General features: G+C 37.5%; 1 protein-coding gene and 1 pseudogene across 1 annotated transcript in view; both read right to left on the bottom strand.

The window, feature by feature from the left end:
- Positions 1-7,690: 7,690 nt before the first annotated feature.
- On the bottom strand, positions 7,691-8,674 carry LOC115272589 (annotated as a pseudogene).
- Positions 8,675-14,412: 5,738 nt separating this feature from the next.
- The window catches only part of LOC115272006 (olfactory receptor 52R1-like), a 1,253-nt gene continuing 416 nt past the window's right edge, over positions 14,413-15,249 (bottom strand). The window contains exon 2 of the mRNA XM_029915007.1: positions 14,413-15,078. Within this exon, the coding sequence (XP_029770867.1) occupies positions 14,413-15,078 (666 nt within the window). The remainder of the gene's footprint in view (positions 15,079-15,249) is intronic.

Here is a 15,249-nt window from a genome sequence, read left to right as displayed (position 1 = left end):
CTCAAGTGTCTGGACTGATACTTCAAACACAAAAAATGAAATATGAGCAAATCATAGCACAAAATTGTATGAGTCAGTGTGGAAAAAAACAGTTGTACCACTGTTGACTTCATAGAATTACAATCTAACTGCAGTTTCCATCCAAATTCTCTGTGGTGGCCAGACTGTAAAATAATAAAACCAACCCTGATTATCCTGCCTTCTTGAACTCTTGTGTAATCTTTGCCCTTGAGTATGGGTAGGATCTGTGACTTGCTTCTAACCAAGGGAGTAATAGAAGAGGTGATAGGATATTGCTTCCATGCTTATGTTACCTAAAATCTGGCTCTGATGAAATGACAGCCTGGGCCATCTGTAGCCACCAACCAGTGAGGCACCAAACGTGGACTCCTCTAGCCAACAGCCAGCAAGAAACTGAATCCCTCAGTCTAACAGGCCACAAGGAACTAACGGGATCCTGCCAACACCCATGTGATCTTGAATGTATATCGTTCCCCAGTTGAGCTTCAAATGAGATCATGGCCCTGACTATACCTTGATTAGTTTTGCAGACACAGCTAAGCCACACCCATGCCCCTGATTTACTGCAGTTGTGAGATAAATGTTTTGAGCTCTTTGAATACAAATTTGTCGTCATTGTTATATAGCAATAGTTAATTTCTACTGAAGGCCTAAAAAATCTGTTTCAGTTGTTTTTCCACTACTCTACTATCTTGGGGTTGGTAATGAGCATGAAAACTCTAACATACCAAGTGACATTTACTTATTCCCTGAGTGATATGTCATGACTATGGAGGTTTTGAGATTGTTGAGAGAAATTATTGTGCTTTTTATGGTTTATGCGTTGTATAAAACACCCAGATCACATCTGGATACATCATAGGAAGCAAATAATGGCTTGCTAAGTTGTAAATAAACTTCTGCTATAAAGACAATAACATGCATCCAGCAAGGTATTCATGTGAGTGTACTGCTCAGTGATTCATTACATATAATTGAAACCAGATAGTGGGATAGAATAGAGGCCAGCAAGTTTTTTCTTCTCTATAAGGAATAGATATTAAATATTTTAGGCTTTTTAAGGCCATATAGTCCTCTGTCTCAACTATGAAATTTGATGCTATAGCATGGAAATATCTATAGTCCATTCTGATTTGGTGTAGCTGTCTTCAAACTGGACTTCATTTATAAAAGCAAGTAGCAGGCCAGATTTGGCTTGTCGGCTTTAGTCTGTTAATCCTGATTCTTACTACATATTCTCTTCTAGCCCCTCCCAATAACTGTCCCCTCCTCTTACACCCAAAGTAACTACCATCCAGGCTCTTTACATACTGAATTGATTTTTCCTATAACTTGCATTTATAATATAATAAAATATAAATATATAAATTGAATAATACAGTGTGTATACTTCTGTTTTTGGCTCCTTTTACATTATCATATGAATTTTTTCACATTGTGTATGTCAGTTGTTCATTCTTTCTAATTCTTGTAATTATATGAACACAGCAAAAGTTGTCAATTTTTCTTTTCCTAGACACTTTCTTTGTTTTCATGTTTCGGTCTGTAAACATCATGTATATATATATGTGTGTGTGTGTATATGTATATATATGTATATATATGTGTGTGTGTATATGTGTATATATATATATATATATATATATATATATATATATCCATCCATTGGTTAATACTCTAGGAGCTAAATTGCTGGGTTAACTTTGGGATACTCTCAAATTTTTTTTGTTCTTATTTTAAAAAATTAATGTTTATTTATTTTTGAGAAAAAGAAAAGGTGTGAGTAGGGGAGGGGAAGAGGGAGGGAGAGAGAGAAAGAGAGAGAGAGAGAGAGAGAGAGAGAGAGAGAGAGAGCCCAAAGCAAGCTCCAGGCTCTGAGCTGTTAGCACAGAGCCTGATGCAGGGCTTGAACTCACAAACCACAAGATCATGACCTGAGCCAAAGTCAGACGCTCAACTGACTGAGCCACTCAGGACTCCTTTCGAATATTTTTTGAAAGAATTTGTACCAGTTTACACTCATACCAGCAGTATGTGAGAGTTTCTGTTGATTTGCACCTTTACCAGAATTTGATGTTATCAGTATTTTTAAGGTAATCATTCCTATGAGTTTGTAGTGTGATTTTGGCATTAGTTACCATTTTCCCAACTAATGATATTGTATACCTTTTCATATGTTTAATGGCACTTCGAATATAATTTCTTATAAAACTGTTCCCGACTTTTGCCCATTTTTCTTGGGCTTGTTTGATTTTTCTTTTGTTATAGAATTCCATATGTTTATGCAGGTCAGAAATCCTCTTTTTAATATTCACCTTCTGGAAAGTATTCTTTGATGAATAGATTTCCTGTTTTAATTTAGAGCAAGCTGTTTTCACTTTATATTTAGTGATTTCCATGTTCTTCTTAAGAAGTAGTTGTTTACTCCAACTATATAAATTGTCCAAATGGCAACCTAACTTTTTTATTGTCCACATTTAAATCTATAATTCATTTACAATAACTTTTAGTTTGTGGAATGAAGTAGAGGTCAAGTTTTTTTATATGAATATAAAATTAACTCAGCAACTTTCATTGAAGAGATCATCTGTCTACCAGTTTACATGGTTGTATATTTATTACAGAGTGTTCATATATTTCTAGTGTCAGGTTTGGACCCTCTACTCTGGTTCCTTTTTCCAAAAAACACATTGTAGCTTTGTAATAGTTCTCTATTGAGTTGAGTAAGACTTCAAATAATTTTAAAAGTTTCATTATGGATTTTCAAATTGTCTTGTTAATTCACCACACACACACACACACACACACACACACACACACACACACACCACAAATCCACACAGAAATTCTGAGGTTTTGATGGGATTGCATTGAACCAATAAACTAACTCAAAGAGAATATTTCACAATACTTAAAGTATTGAATTATCTAATCCTTGAATAGAATCTATTCTCTCCCTTAGGATTTCTTTAATTTCAGTGCTGTTTTATAGTTTTCAGAGTAGAAGTGTTTTATATCTTTGTAAAATTTACTCTCAGGTATTCAGTTTTTATGCATTTGAAATGATAACCCTTTAAATATTCTCTTCTAAGTGTTTGTTTTTTAGTGGAAAATATGAAAAACACTATTTGTATGGTGAAATTGTGACAGAAATCTAGCTACAACTACTTATTCATTTAAAGATGTATTGATTCTTTTTATATTCTGCAAACCCATCAGGCTTTCTATAAATAGAACTATTTATATTTCTTCCTTTCTATGTATTCTGAGTGTGTGTGTGTGTGTGTGTGTGTGTTGGTGAGTGTGTGCATGCATTATTTTCCTTTGTATCGGTTTGCCTGTTGAATAAAGCTCGTTTTATAACTTATTACAAAGTGTTTCTTCCTTTCCTATGCTCTTAAGAATTTGTGTAAATTTGGAGCCTACAGATTAGACATTGAAGCCAATTGTTCTCTTAGTTTCTTTTTACTTTCTTGTGTTCTTTCTCTTCCTTCTTTTTTTCTTTCTACTTGTACTTTTTTTATTGGTTTGTAAATATGAACATAATGTATTTAATGGGACTATTGAGATTTTCTGTTATATTACTATTCTCTGTTGTGCTTTATAGACATTTTATATTTCATCTAAATTTTCAAAAAATGGCATCCAGGTTTTGAAAGTTATTTTCTTTTACTTTACTAAAAGTGTAGGATCAGTAATGATGTCATGTCTTCCTTCCTGACATTGATTACTTATGTTTTTCCTTAGCTATAGTCAGACACTCTTGCCATTCAAATGTATTAGTCTTTTGGATGAATTAACTTTTGTCTTTTCATCGTATTTATTTTTATTATTTTTTAATAGTTTATTGTCAAATTGGTTTCCATATAACATCCAGTGCTCTTCCCCACAAGTGCCCTCCTCCATCACAACTACCTCCCTTCCCCATCTCCCTCCCCCTTCAACCCTCAGTTCATTTTCAGAATTCAATAGTCTCTCAGGTTATGCATCCCTCTCTCTCCCCAACTCTCTTTTCCTCTTCCCCTCCCCATGGTCCTCCATTAGGTTTCTCCTGGTCTCCTGTTAGACCTATGAGTGCAAACATATGGTATCTGTCCTTCTCTGCCTGACTTATTTTGCTTCGCATGAAACCCTCAAGGTCCATCCACTTTGCTACAAATGGCCAGATTTCATTCTTTCTCATTACCATGTAATACTCCATTGTGTATATATACCACATCTTCTTGATCTACTCATCAGGTGATGGACATTTAGGCTCTTTCCATGATTTGGCTATTGTTGACTGTGCTGCTATGAACGTTGGAGTACATGTGCCCCTATGCATCAGCACTTCTGTATCCCTTGGATAAATCCTTAGCTGTGCTATTGCTGGGTCATAAGGGAGTTCTACTGTCAATTTTTTGAGGACCCTCCACACTGTTTTCCAGAGCAGCTGCACCAGTTTACATTCCCACCAACAGTGTAGGAGGGTGCCCTTCTCTCCACATCCTTGCCAGCATCTATAGTCTCTTGATTTGTATGATGACTTATTTATTTAGTTATTTATTTTTAAGGTTTTTTTAATTTAAAATATTTTTTAACGTTTATTCATTTTTGAGAGACAGAGAGAGACAGAGCACAACAGGAGTGGGGCAGAAAAAGAGGGGGCACAGAATCCAAAGCAGGCTCCAGGCTCTGAGCTGTTGGCACAGAGCCAGATGTAGGGCTTGAACTCATGAACCATAAGGTCACGGCTTGAGCTGAAGTCATTGACTGAGCCATCCAGGAGCCCCTATGTATTGATTTATTTATTTCAGTATAATAAACATCTGGTGTTAGTATAACTTTCAGTGTATAACATAATAATCTAATACTTCTGTACATTACTCAGTTCTCATCATGATAAGTATACTCTTGATCCCCATAACCTGTTCCACGCATGCCCCCATGCCCCTCCCCTCTGGTGACCATAAGTTTGTTCTCTATATTTAAGAGTCTGTTTTATTGTGTATTTCTTTTACTTTGTTCATTTGTTTCCTTTCTTAAATGCCACATATGAGTGACATTATGTATTTGTCTTTCTCTGATTGACTTATTTCACTTAGTGTTATACTCTTTGGGTCCATCCATGTTGTTGCTAATGGCAAGATCTCATTCTTTTCATGGCTGGTTAATGTTCTGTATTATGGATTTTTAAACTGAAGTTTTGCACGAGTATTTATTTGTTCATTATTCTGCTTAATTTTTCTTTTCTCTTGTTGAAGTTCTGGAGATGGATATTTATATAATTTATTTCCACTCTTCATTTTATTTCCTAATATATGTATTTTAGACTAGAAACTTCTTTCTCAGCCCACTTTTATTAGCTGTATCTCCAAATGTTTGATTTATTAGAGAAGAAATGGCAAGGAAAGGAAATATACAAAAGTGTTATAACAGAAAATGAACATACAAAATGGTGAGATTTCATTTGTGGAGGGTGAAAGTGGAGAGAGACATAATGTAACCCACGAGTGCGTAATGAACATACCTGCATGTACATACTTAATATTATACTTCCTCTAATTTATCATTTCTCTATCTTCCATTATTAGTTCAATTTCATTGCTGCTCTTGGGGAAATTTTACAAAGGAAAAAATCAACACTATTTACAGTAAGCTCAGAAATGTCATAATCCTCTTAAATTTTTTAAATGTTTTTTAAAATTTATTTTTGAGAGACAGAGAGAGACAGTGCAAGTAGGGGAGGGTCAGAGAGAGAGGGAGACACAGAATCCAAAGGAGGCTCTGGGCTCCAAGCCGTCAGCACAGAGCCTGATGTGGGGCTCGAACCCACGAACCATGAGATCATGACCTGAGCCAAAGCCTGACGCTTAACTGACTGAGCCACCCACGCATGCCTGTCAGAATCCTCTTAAACTGAATGAGCTACACATCACTTTAAGATGTAAATTTTTCTAAAAGATATAAAGTAGGGCTCAAATGATCATTCCTTCAGTGAAATATTTCATACTTACCTCACAATTTTGACCATTCCCTTATGTATATTATATTAGAAGGACATTATGAGGGGAAAAGGGGGAGGGCATTTGAAAACAATACTCTTAAGAGAGAGAAGTCACTAAATGTTGCTTCAATTTCATCTTCTTAGAGCTCTTGATATCTTATGATCTTTATTATCTTCCTATCTGAGCTTATACTGAAAGTCTTAGAATCCATTACAAGTCTAGAAATAGTAAATCATAATACCAAAATCATAATACCTCATAATACCATAATTCCTACATATCAACCAGAAAAAATGGAGGAAATCTTATTAGATGACATTAAGGGAGTAAAGGTCATTATGAGGTAGTCCAAACTTACAATGCCAGGGCAACAGAAGACTATAAGATTTCTTTAAAAAATTTTTTTATGAGTCGCTGCCAGGATTGCGAGTATTACATGGCAATGAGAAAGAATGAAGTATGGCCATTTATAGCAAAGTGGATGGACCTCAAGGGTGTCATGCTTAGTGAAATAAGTCAGGTGGAGAAGGACAGATACCATATGTTTGCACTCATAGGTCTAACAGGGGAAACCTAACAGAGGACCATAGGGAGGGGAAGAGGGAATGAGAGTTGGGGAGAGATAGCAACACAAATTATGAGAGACTATAGAATACTGAAAACGAACCCAAGGGCTGAAGGGGGAGGGGGAGTGGGATGGGGGAAGAGGGTGATGGTAATGGAGGAGGGCACTTGTGGGGAAGAGCACTGGGTGTTATATGGAAACCAATTTGACAATAAACTATTAAAAATAAATAAATAAATAATTTTAAGGTTATTTTTCAGAGAGAGAGAGAGAGATCTGGGGAGAGGCAGAGAGAGAGAGAGAGATGGAGACACAGAATTCAAAGCAGGCTCTAAGTTCTGAGCTGTCAGCACAGAGCCCGATGCAGGGCTCGAACTCCTGAACTGCGAGATGATGACCTGAGCCAAAGTTGGATGTTTAAATGGCTGAGCCATTTAAACACCCCAAGACTATAAGATTTCTTAAAGACTGCATTAAATCACAAGACTAAGGTTGGAATGTTTCTCTCGAGAGTACAATGGATGGTTTTTAGGAGAGAATCCAAAAAGCTTCCCAATTCAGTTACTCTTTCTCTCTTTTTCTTTTTTTCAAGTTCCACACTTTAACTTTACCTAACAAAAATATAACTTTATAATGTCATTTAGAACCTTCTTCCTTCTTCACCCATCATACTCCCGCCCCCTTACTCCAGCTATACTAACCAAATACAATTTCTTGGTGTCTCAGGTACTGTCATGTTTTACTGCCTTCACAGTGCCATACCCTGGGCCTAGACAGCTCTTCCATATTTATATGTTTCACCTTCTTCTTAGTCCAAGTAGTCACCTCTTCGAAGGATTATTTGAATCTATGATTTAGATATTTTCTTCCTTGAACATGTAGCCTATTGGATATAATTCTAATATACTATGTCTCATTCATTATTGTATTTTATTTAGACTTATGTCCAGATACTAGACTATATAAACTATTTGAGAGGTCAGAGATGTTTCTTATGTGACCATGTATTACAACCACTAAGGAAAACCTAATGTTACTCAATTAAATGTTGCAGGTAGGAAGGAAAGCAGGAAGCAAGAAAGCCTTCTCTATCCAGGTCACTGCATGGTCAGACTGGCTAGTCTGTGTTTGGATACAACTTGAGGAAAGTTTTATGAATTTGTTTGGTTTTCATACTATATATTATGGGGTTCAGCACTGGGGGAAATAAGAAATGGAGAGTTGACATCAATGTATGGGCATAAGGAGGAGTGTTATGACCAAAGCGATGTACCAAAGCTAAAATTACCCAAGGGATGTAGAAAATGGCAAGAGCACCAATATGAGAGATACAGGTGCCAAAACCTGTTGCCACTCTTCTTGGAAGGCAATACTGAGGATGGACTTGGTAATGAGCACATAGGAGAGAAAAATGCAGTGAACTTCTATACCTGAAGTCAGGATGAGAGCAACTAAGCCACAGATACTATTAACCTTGGTAGTTGAGGAAGAACAACTAATCACATCAGGGTGGTAGCAATAGGAATGGGAAAGCACATTAGGACCCCAGAAGGATAACTGCTTAAGGAGCAGGAGCAGGGCATCAGGTTGACCAGCATTCGTACAAAAATCAGCACACCAGCTTTGATGATTCTAGAGTTGGTTAGAACCATGGCATACATAGGGGTTTGCAGATGGCAACAAAGTGGTCAAAAGCCATGGCCAAAAGAACAGAGGATTCCATGAGGGTGAATCCATGTAAAAAGAACATCTGCACAATGCAGGCATCTAGACTCATGATCCTGGCATTGAACCAGAGAACACTGAGTGTTGTGGGAAGAGAAGGAATAGTGAGGCCCATGTCAGTGGCAGAGAGCATGGAGAGGAAATAGCACATGGGCTCCTGGAGGCTGGAGTCTGTGATCACGACATACAGAACAGTGCTGTTTCCCAAGAGGGTGACCACCCAGCGGCAGCAAAAAGGGATGGAAAACCACATATGAAAAGCTTCTAGCCCTGGAACTCCAGTCAAGAAGAAAACGGGGGGAGTGTAGTTATCAGTGGACACCATGGTTGACTGCATGAACTGGCACTCGGCTTCCCAGTTCCTGCAATGATGCATTTCTCTGAGTCAAAAGTACTCTCTGTCAGGCATTTTAATACTTGTTTTAATTATTCTACATCATGTAGTTCTTACAGCTACTTTAAAGATAGCTCTTATCTAGCATCTTCATTTTACAGGTAAGTAAATAGAGGTTCAGCAAGGTTAAGTTAATTCATTAAATACAAGTAAAAGCAAGTCTTTCTAACTCAAAGTTGTGGCTCTTCCCATTATTTCAGGCTTTTCTGGGAGGAGCCTGTCCCACTTCAGTGGCTGATCCCAGCTGACTGACTTGTCATGAGCAGAATCCCTGGCCCCAGTGGGACCTCCTGATCCTTCACAGAGCAAAATGTGTGATTTCCTCAGGCACCTAATGCACTTCAGGGAAAGCTCACTACAGGAACATTCTTGCTTGGACATTAGTCTAATCTTTCCTGCTGGGGTTTAAGGCCAGCACACAGGAAGGAAAGGATGCACTGTGACTGAGTGTAACACAGGTCAGCTCAGGGGCAGATTGGTTATATACATCAGCTAATATTTTTAATTTAGTGTCTCATTCCTTTCGATCTGTATTGAAAGGAAGACTCCATGAACAGAAGGAAGTGAGCACATAGTATTTCTTTTTCTCATGAATAAATGAAGGGAAAAGGAGCAAAGGCCAAAGAAAGCATGAAGTCAAGTCTTCAAGAAATAGAATTTTTGACATGTGCTGAAATAATGATAACTATTATTTTTGAGCAGGTACCATGTGCTATATTTTGTGGCTTAATTAATTCTTCCACTTGTGGCTGCTTTAATTAAAACATTTCTTTTCTGTCGAGTATTACTATGTGCTGCCCTGTTCTGACCAAGAGGCTTAATAATGAGGAAATCAGACACCTTAAATTTACTTACATGTACTTTTTGTGATTGGGCCTAAAGGGAATAAATGAGAGAGTGGGAGGATGAGATGTAGTCCAAGTGAGGGTTGTGCATGCTCAAGACTCTGAGGATTAAAGGATCTGAAAGAAGGCCCTCCAGGAAAGGATGGCTTTCACCTTTATTCTGAAACAATAGAGAACAGCAGAGGCATTTAACTCCAAAGGGGCATGGACACATCTGCAAGTTAAAGTGATCTTTGTGGCTCTTTGGATACCCAATTAGAAGTCAGAGGATTAAGCATAGGATAGCTCTATCGCTAATTTGTAATCGTGTAAATTGAAGCACAGATTATTATTGTTTCCCTGTATTATGGAGAAATACTTGACGTCACTGTACACACATTACTGTATAAGTTTAGGGTCTACAGCCTGAAGGACTGACTTCTGTATATTGTGAAATGATTACAGTGAGTTTAGTTAACAAACATCATCTCATACAGATACAAAAAATTCTCCTTGTGATGAGAACTCTTGACTACATATCCTACTGCAGTGTTAGCTGTAGTCTACACGTCGTACATGACATCGAGACTTGTCGGTTTATACCTGGAAGTTTGTACTTTTGACCACCTCTCCCAAGTCCTCCTCCCAGACCTCACAGCCACTCTGGTAACCACAGATCTGATCACTTTTACAGCAGGGGGATAATGGAAAACTTCGTGATTCTTAGAGATACATAAAAATGTTTTTTAAATTACATTGATTATTTTTTAAATTTTAAAATGTTTTTTATTTATTTACTTATTTAAAAAAATAGTTTCTTGTCAAATTGGTTTCCATATAACACCCAGTGCTCTTACCCACAAGTTCCCTCCTTCATTATCACCACCTCCCTTCTCTCTCCCCCCTCCCCCTTTAACCCTCAGTTCCTTTTCAGTATTCAATAATCTCTCAGGTTTTGTGTCCCTCACTCTCCCCATCTGTCTTTCCCCCTTCCCCCCCCCCCAGGTCTTCCATTAGTTTTCTCCTATTCTCCTGTTAGACCTATGAGTGCAAACATATGGTATCTGTCCTTCTTCGCCTGACTTATTTCACTTAGCATGACACCCTCGAGGTCCATCCACTTTGCTACAAATGGCCATATTTCATTCTTTCTCATTGCCATGTAATACTCCATTGTATGTGTGTGTGTGTGTGTGTGCGTATATATATATATATATATATGTATATATATATATATATATATATATACATATATATATATACACACATATCACATCTTCTTGATCCATTCATCAGGTGACATAGAGGCACATGTACCACAATGTCCATTGCAGCACTGTGAACAATAGCCAAATCATGGAAAGAGCCTAAATGAAACCATTTTTCTACTTAATGTTTGTGTGTTTATTTTAATACCATAGGAACTTGATTTAATGCAGTCAGTTATAAGAAACACATTAATCTATGAATATATTTTAGGAAAATCAAAATCATACAATGGTTATATATGTGATTATGAAATACACTTTATATTTTGAGAGAGAGATAGAACAAGTGAGTGGGGACAGAGAGAGAGGGAGAGAGAATCCCATGAGAGGAGGGAGAGAGGGAAAGAGAGAGAAGTGGGGGCTCCCGCAAAGTGGGCTGGACTTCATCTGAAGTGGAGCTCGTGCTCACCCAAAATGGGGCTTGAGCTCTTTCATTCTCTTTGTGACTAATCAGGTACTGTGTCTTGTGATATATTTTATCTTGTTTGGACACCTCCTTTTAGGAAATGCCTTTCCAAGTTTTTGTTTAGTAAAGACAAATTTAATTCTCTGTAAGAAATACTTGCAAACAATGCAAGTTCGAGTCCTGCATCTGGCTATCTGCTGTCTGCACAGAGCCTACTTTGGATCTTCTGTCTCCCTCTCTCTGCCCCTCTCCTACTCACTCGCTTTCTCTCTCTCTCTCTCAGAAATAGATAAACATTAAAAATATATTTGATAAAAAGAAGTGAATATATTTCGAAGAAGAATAGAAAAGGCAGAAGCATTTGAAAAAGGTAACAACTGATATGTTGAAAAAATAGAATATACTACTGAGCTATAATAGGAAATGGACTACTTATTATAAATGCAACAGTATGACTGACTCTGAAAATATTTATACTCACTGAAGACTCTGAAGAATGTATTATTTATTATTTCATTTATGAAAGGTTTAGTGAGAGAGAAATTAATATATAGTGATGAAATCAGTCAGGGTTTTCCTGATTTGCAGAGGTGGTGATTGACTCCAGAGAGGCAAGAGGAACTTACAAAATGATGGAAATGTTCTATGTCTTAAATAGTCTGATAGCTACAGAGGCATTTATGTGTGTCAGTACTCTTCAAACTGTGTGTTAAAATACTTACATTTTATTGTCTCAAGTTTTACAGCAACAAAGCTGTTTATAAAAAGGGGAAGAGGGACTCATAATCATTAACTGATTTGCTGATAAGAGGATCACAGTCCCTTGACAATTTCAAAATTTGGGAATCATGAAAATGCTCTTTCAGAATACTAACTTATTTCTGGGGACACTTTTAATCTCCAATAGTGTTTCTTCTGGGAGAAAAAAATATGTCCCTGATTCTTCTTAAAGCCTTGATGTTGGTTTTAGTAACAAACATAAAAGTCTGATTTCCTAGACCCCCTTGACTATTGGCTTTGATGGGAGGGTGTGCACGATGATAAAAAGACCAATGCAATAGTTGTGGTGGATAATTGTTACCTTGTTTGTGGTGATAGTATTATGTGTGGATGCATATGTCCAAACTCATATAAATGTATACATTGATATATAAATAAATATGTATACCTATTTTATAAGTATAAGGTTGAAAGACTAAGAAAAAATAAACAAAATATATTTTTTCTAAAATAACTTAAAATTTTAATTAAAAAAATTTAAATGTTTACAAATACTAAAGCTCTTTGTGACTTTCGCACTATCCTTAACCAAACAATGAAGTTATCTTCAGAAGAAAATCTTTTTTATTTTTTCCCAAAAATTCTTCATTCTGAAATCCACGATCATCATAAAATAGGCAACTTTTGGAAAAAAAGACTTACACACAACCTACCTAATCCTCACTATTACTGGTCTCTGAAAGTTGTGATTCTGGCACCAATTTCATATCTCGATCCTCAAGCTTTTCTGGAACTTATTTCTTTTTTAATTTGTTATTATTTTATTTATTCATTTAGGAGAGAGAGACAGAGAGAGAGAGAAAGAGAGAAAGAGAGCAAGCAAGCAACAATGAGCAGGGGAGGGCCAGAGAAAGAGGGAGAGGGAAAATCCCAAGCAGGCTCCATACCATCAGCACAGAGCCTGATGTGGGGCTTGAACTCATGAATTGTGAAACCATGACCTCAGCTGAAATCAAGAGTTGGATGCTTAAACAACTGAGCTACCCAAGTGCCCCTCTGGAACTCATTCTATTCAGGAGTCCCTCATCTTCTTAGATTGTCCCCTCCATTCCTCTAGGGTTTGGCACTGAATTAACCTCTTTTGTACACTTCTGTTGTTGTTTAAATTCCTTTTTTCTCAAACTAAAATTAAATCTCAGCAATCAAGGATAATTTAAAAAATACATTAAAATGCAGAAAACAAATTAAAATGTCAGAAATCTCTCACTCCTCTGAGTTACTATTATTAGCATTTGGATGAATTTCCAGAGTCTTTTTATATGCATATGTATTTCATTTCAGAACTGGTATCAGCCTTATGCACAAATGTCATTTGTCTTTTTTATTTAATATTCTATCTTGACGATTTTTCACATTTTTATATACTCTGGAAATACATTAGTTAAATGACACATGATATTCAATTTTCCATCTTCATCTGTGTCTTATAGGTCAATATATGAATGTTTTCCTGTTTTTGTTTTATAAATAATGAATCTATACATTTTTTCTTTTAAAATAATTCCTCTTTTAAAAAATGTTTATTCAATTATTCTGACAGGGAAAGATAGAGAGAGAGCAGGTGACAGACAAAGTGAGAGGGAGAGGGAGAGAGAATCTCAGGCAGCCTCTGTGCTGACAGTGCAGAGCCAGACAGGGGGCTTGATCTCATGAACTGTGAGATCATGATCTGAGCTGAAATCAAGAGGCTTAACCAACTGAGCCACCCAGGAGACCCTCACATTCTATTTTTATAAAAGAGATTCCATGTGGGGAAAAATATATACTTTTAGACTGTTTTGGTGGTAAAATGTATGAGGTTTATTTATTTATTTTTGAGAGAGAGAGAGAGAAAGAGAGAGAGAGAGAGAGAGAGAGAGAGAGAGAGAGAGAGAGAGAGAGAATGTTTGAGGAGGGTAAGGGCAGAAAAAGAGAGAAAGAGAATCCCAAACAGGCTCTACATTGTCAGTGTGGAGCCTTACATGGGGCCAGATCCTAAGAATCATGAAATTATGACCGGAGCTGAATTCAAGAACAAATAAATACTTAACCGTTTGAGCCATCCAAGCACCCCTGTTTTGGTAGAAATTTCTAATCACCTTTTAAACAAAGTATACCTACGTATAATTCTAGTGACAGTTTAAAAATTATTTTCAACTTAGTGGTCTGTACAAGATGGCATTCTTTGAAATCTTCACTAATTTGATAGGTACTGTTTATTGTTCTAATATTTTCTTGTGATGATGGGCATTGGTCAACTCAGCATTTATGATCAGTCACATTTCTCAGAGAGCTTTTATGGGCATCCTGAAATTGGCTCTTTTGTCTAGAGGGTTGCTAATGTCTGGACCTCTGAATCTTTTGTTCACAGAAAAGACTTTGTGCTGACCTGGCAAACTTTCTGCATTTTTGTTCCTGGATCAGTGAAGGGATTGTGTTGGCTGCGTTGCTGTGACCCTTGGCTCAGGGAAGTTTTCCACAGCAACCCTGAATAACCCTGTTCCTGATCTGCTTGGTTCTAACTCCATAGATGATGGGGTTGAGCATGGGAGGAACCAGGAGATAGAGATTGGCAAACATGATATGTACTGCTCGGGGCACATGATGTCCAAAGCGGTGAGTGAGAAAAGTAAAGAGGGCAGGGATATATAAAGCCAAGATAACACAGATATGGGACGCACAGGTACCAAAAGCCTTGAGCCGGGCTTCACCAGAGGGCATCCCTAGAACAGTTCTCAAAATCATCACATAGGATATACTGATGACAATCATGTCAAAGCCAACCACAGAGAAGGCCACAAAGAGCCCATATGCACGATTTACTCTAGTATCTGCACACACCAGCTTCAGCACAGCCATGTGCTCACAGTATGGCTGGGGAATGACCTGGTTGGGGCAGAAGGGCATCCTGGAGACCATTATGCAGAAGGGGCTCACCCACAGCAATGCTCTCATCATCACAGCTGCTCCCAATTTACCCACTACAGCTGGGGTCAGGATACTTGAGTGATGGAGTGGGAAGCAGATAGCCACATAACGGTCCAAGGCCATAGCCATGAGTACCCCAGACTCCACAGAGGAAGAGGCATGAATGAAGAACACCTGGATGAGGCAGGCATGATATTCAATCTCATGAGCATGAAACCAGAAGATAGCCAGCATTTTCGGTTGGGTGGATGAGGAGAGGGCCAGGTCAGTGGTAGCCAGCATGGCTAGAAAGAGGTACATGGGCTCATGCAGAGTGTGGTCTATTCGGATTATATGGAGGACAGCGATATTGCCAATTATAGCCACAGCATA

Source organism: Suricata suricatta, chromosome 11, assembly GCF_006229205.1.
Source record: "Suricata suricatta isolate VVHF042 chromosome 11, meerkat_22Aug2017_6uvM2_HiC, whole genome shotgun sequence".
NCBI lineage: Eukaryota > Metazoa > Chordata > Mammalia > Carnivora > Herpestidae > Suricata > Suricata suricatta.
Note: the sequence above shows the minus strand (reverse complement) of the source record. Positions and strands in the feature narration are given on the sequence as shown.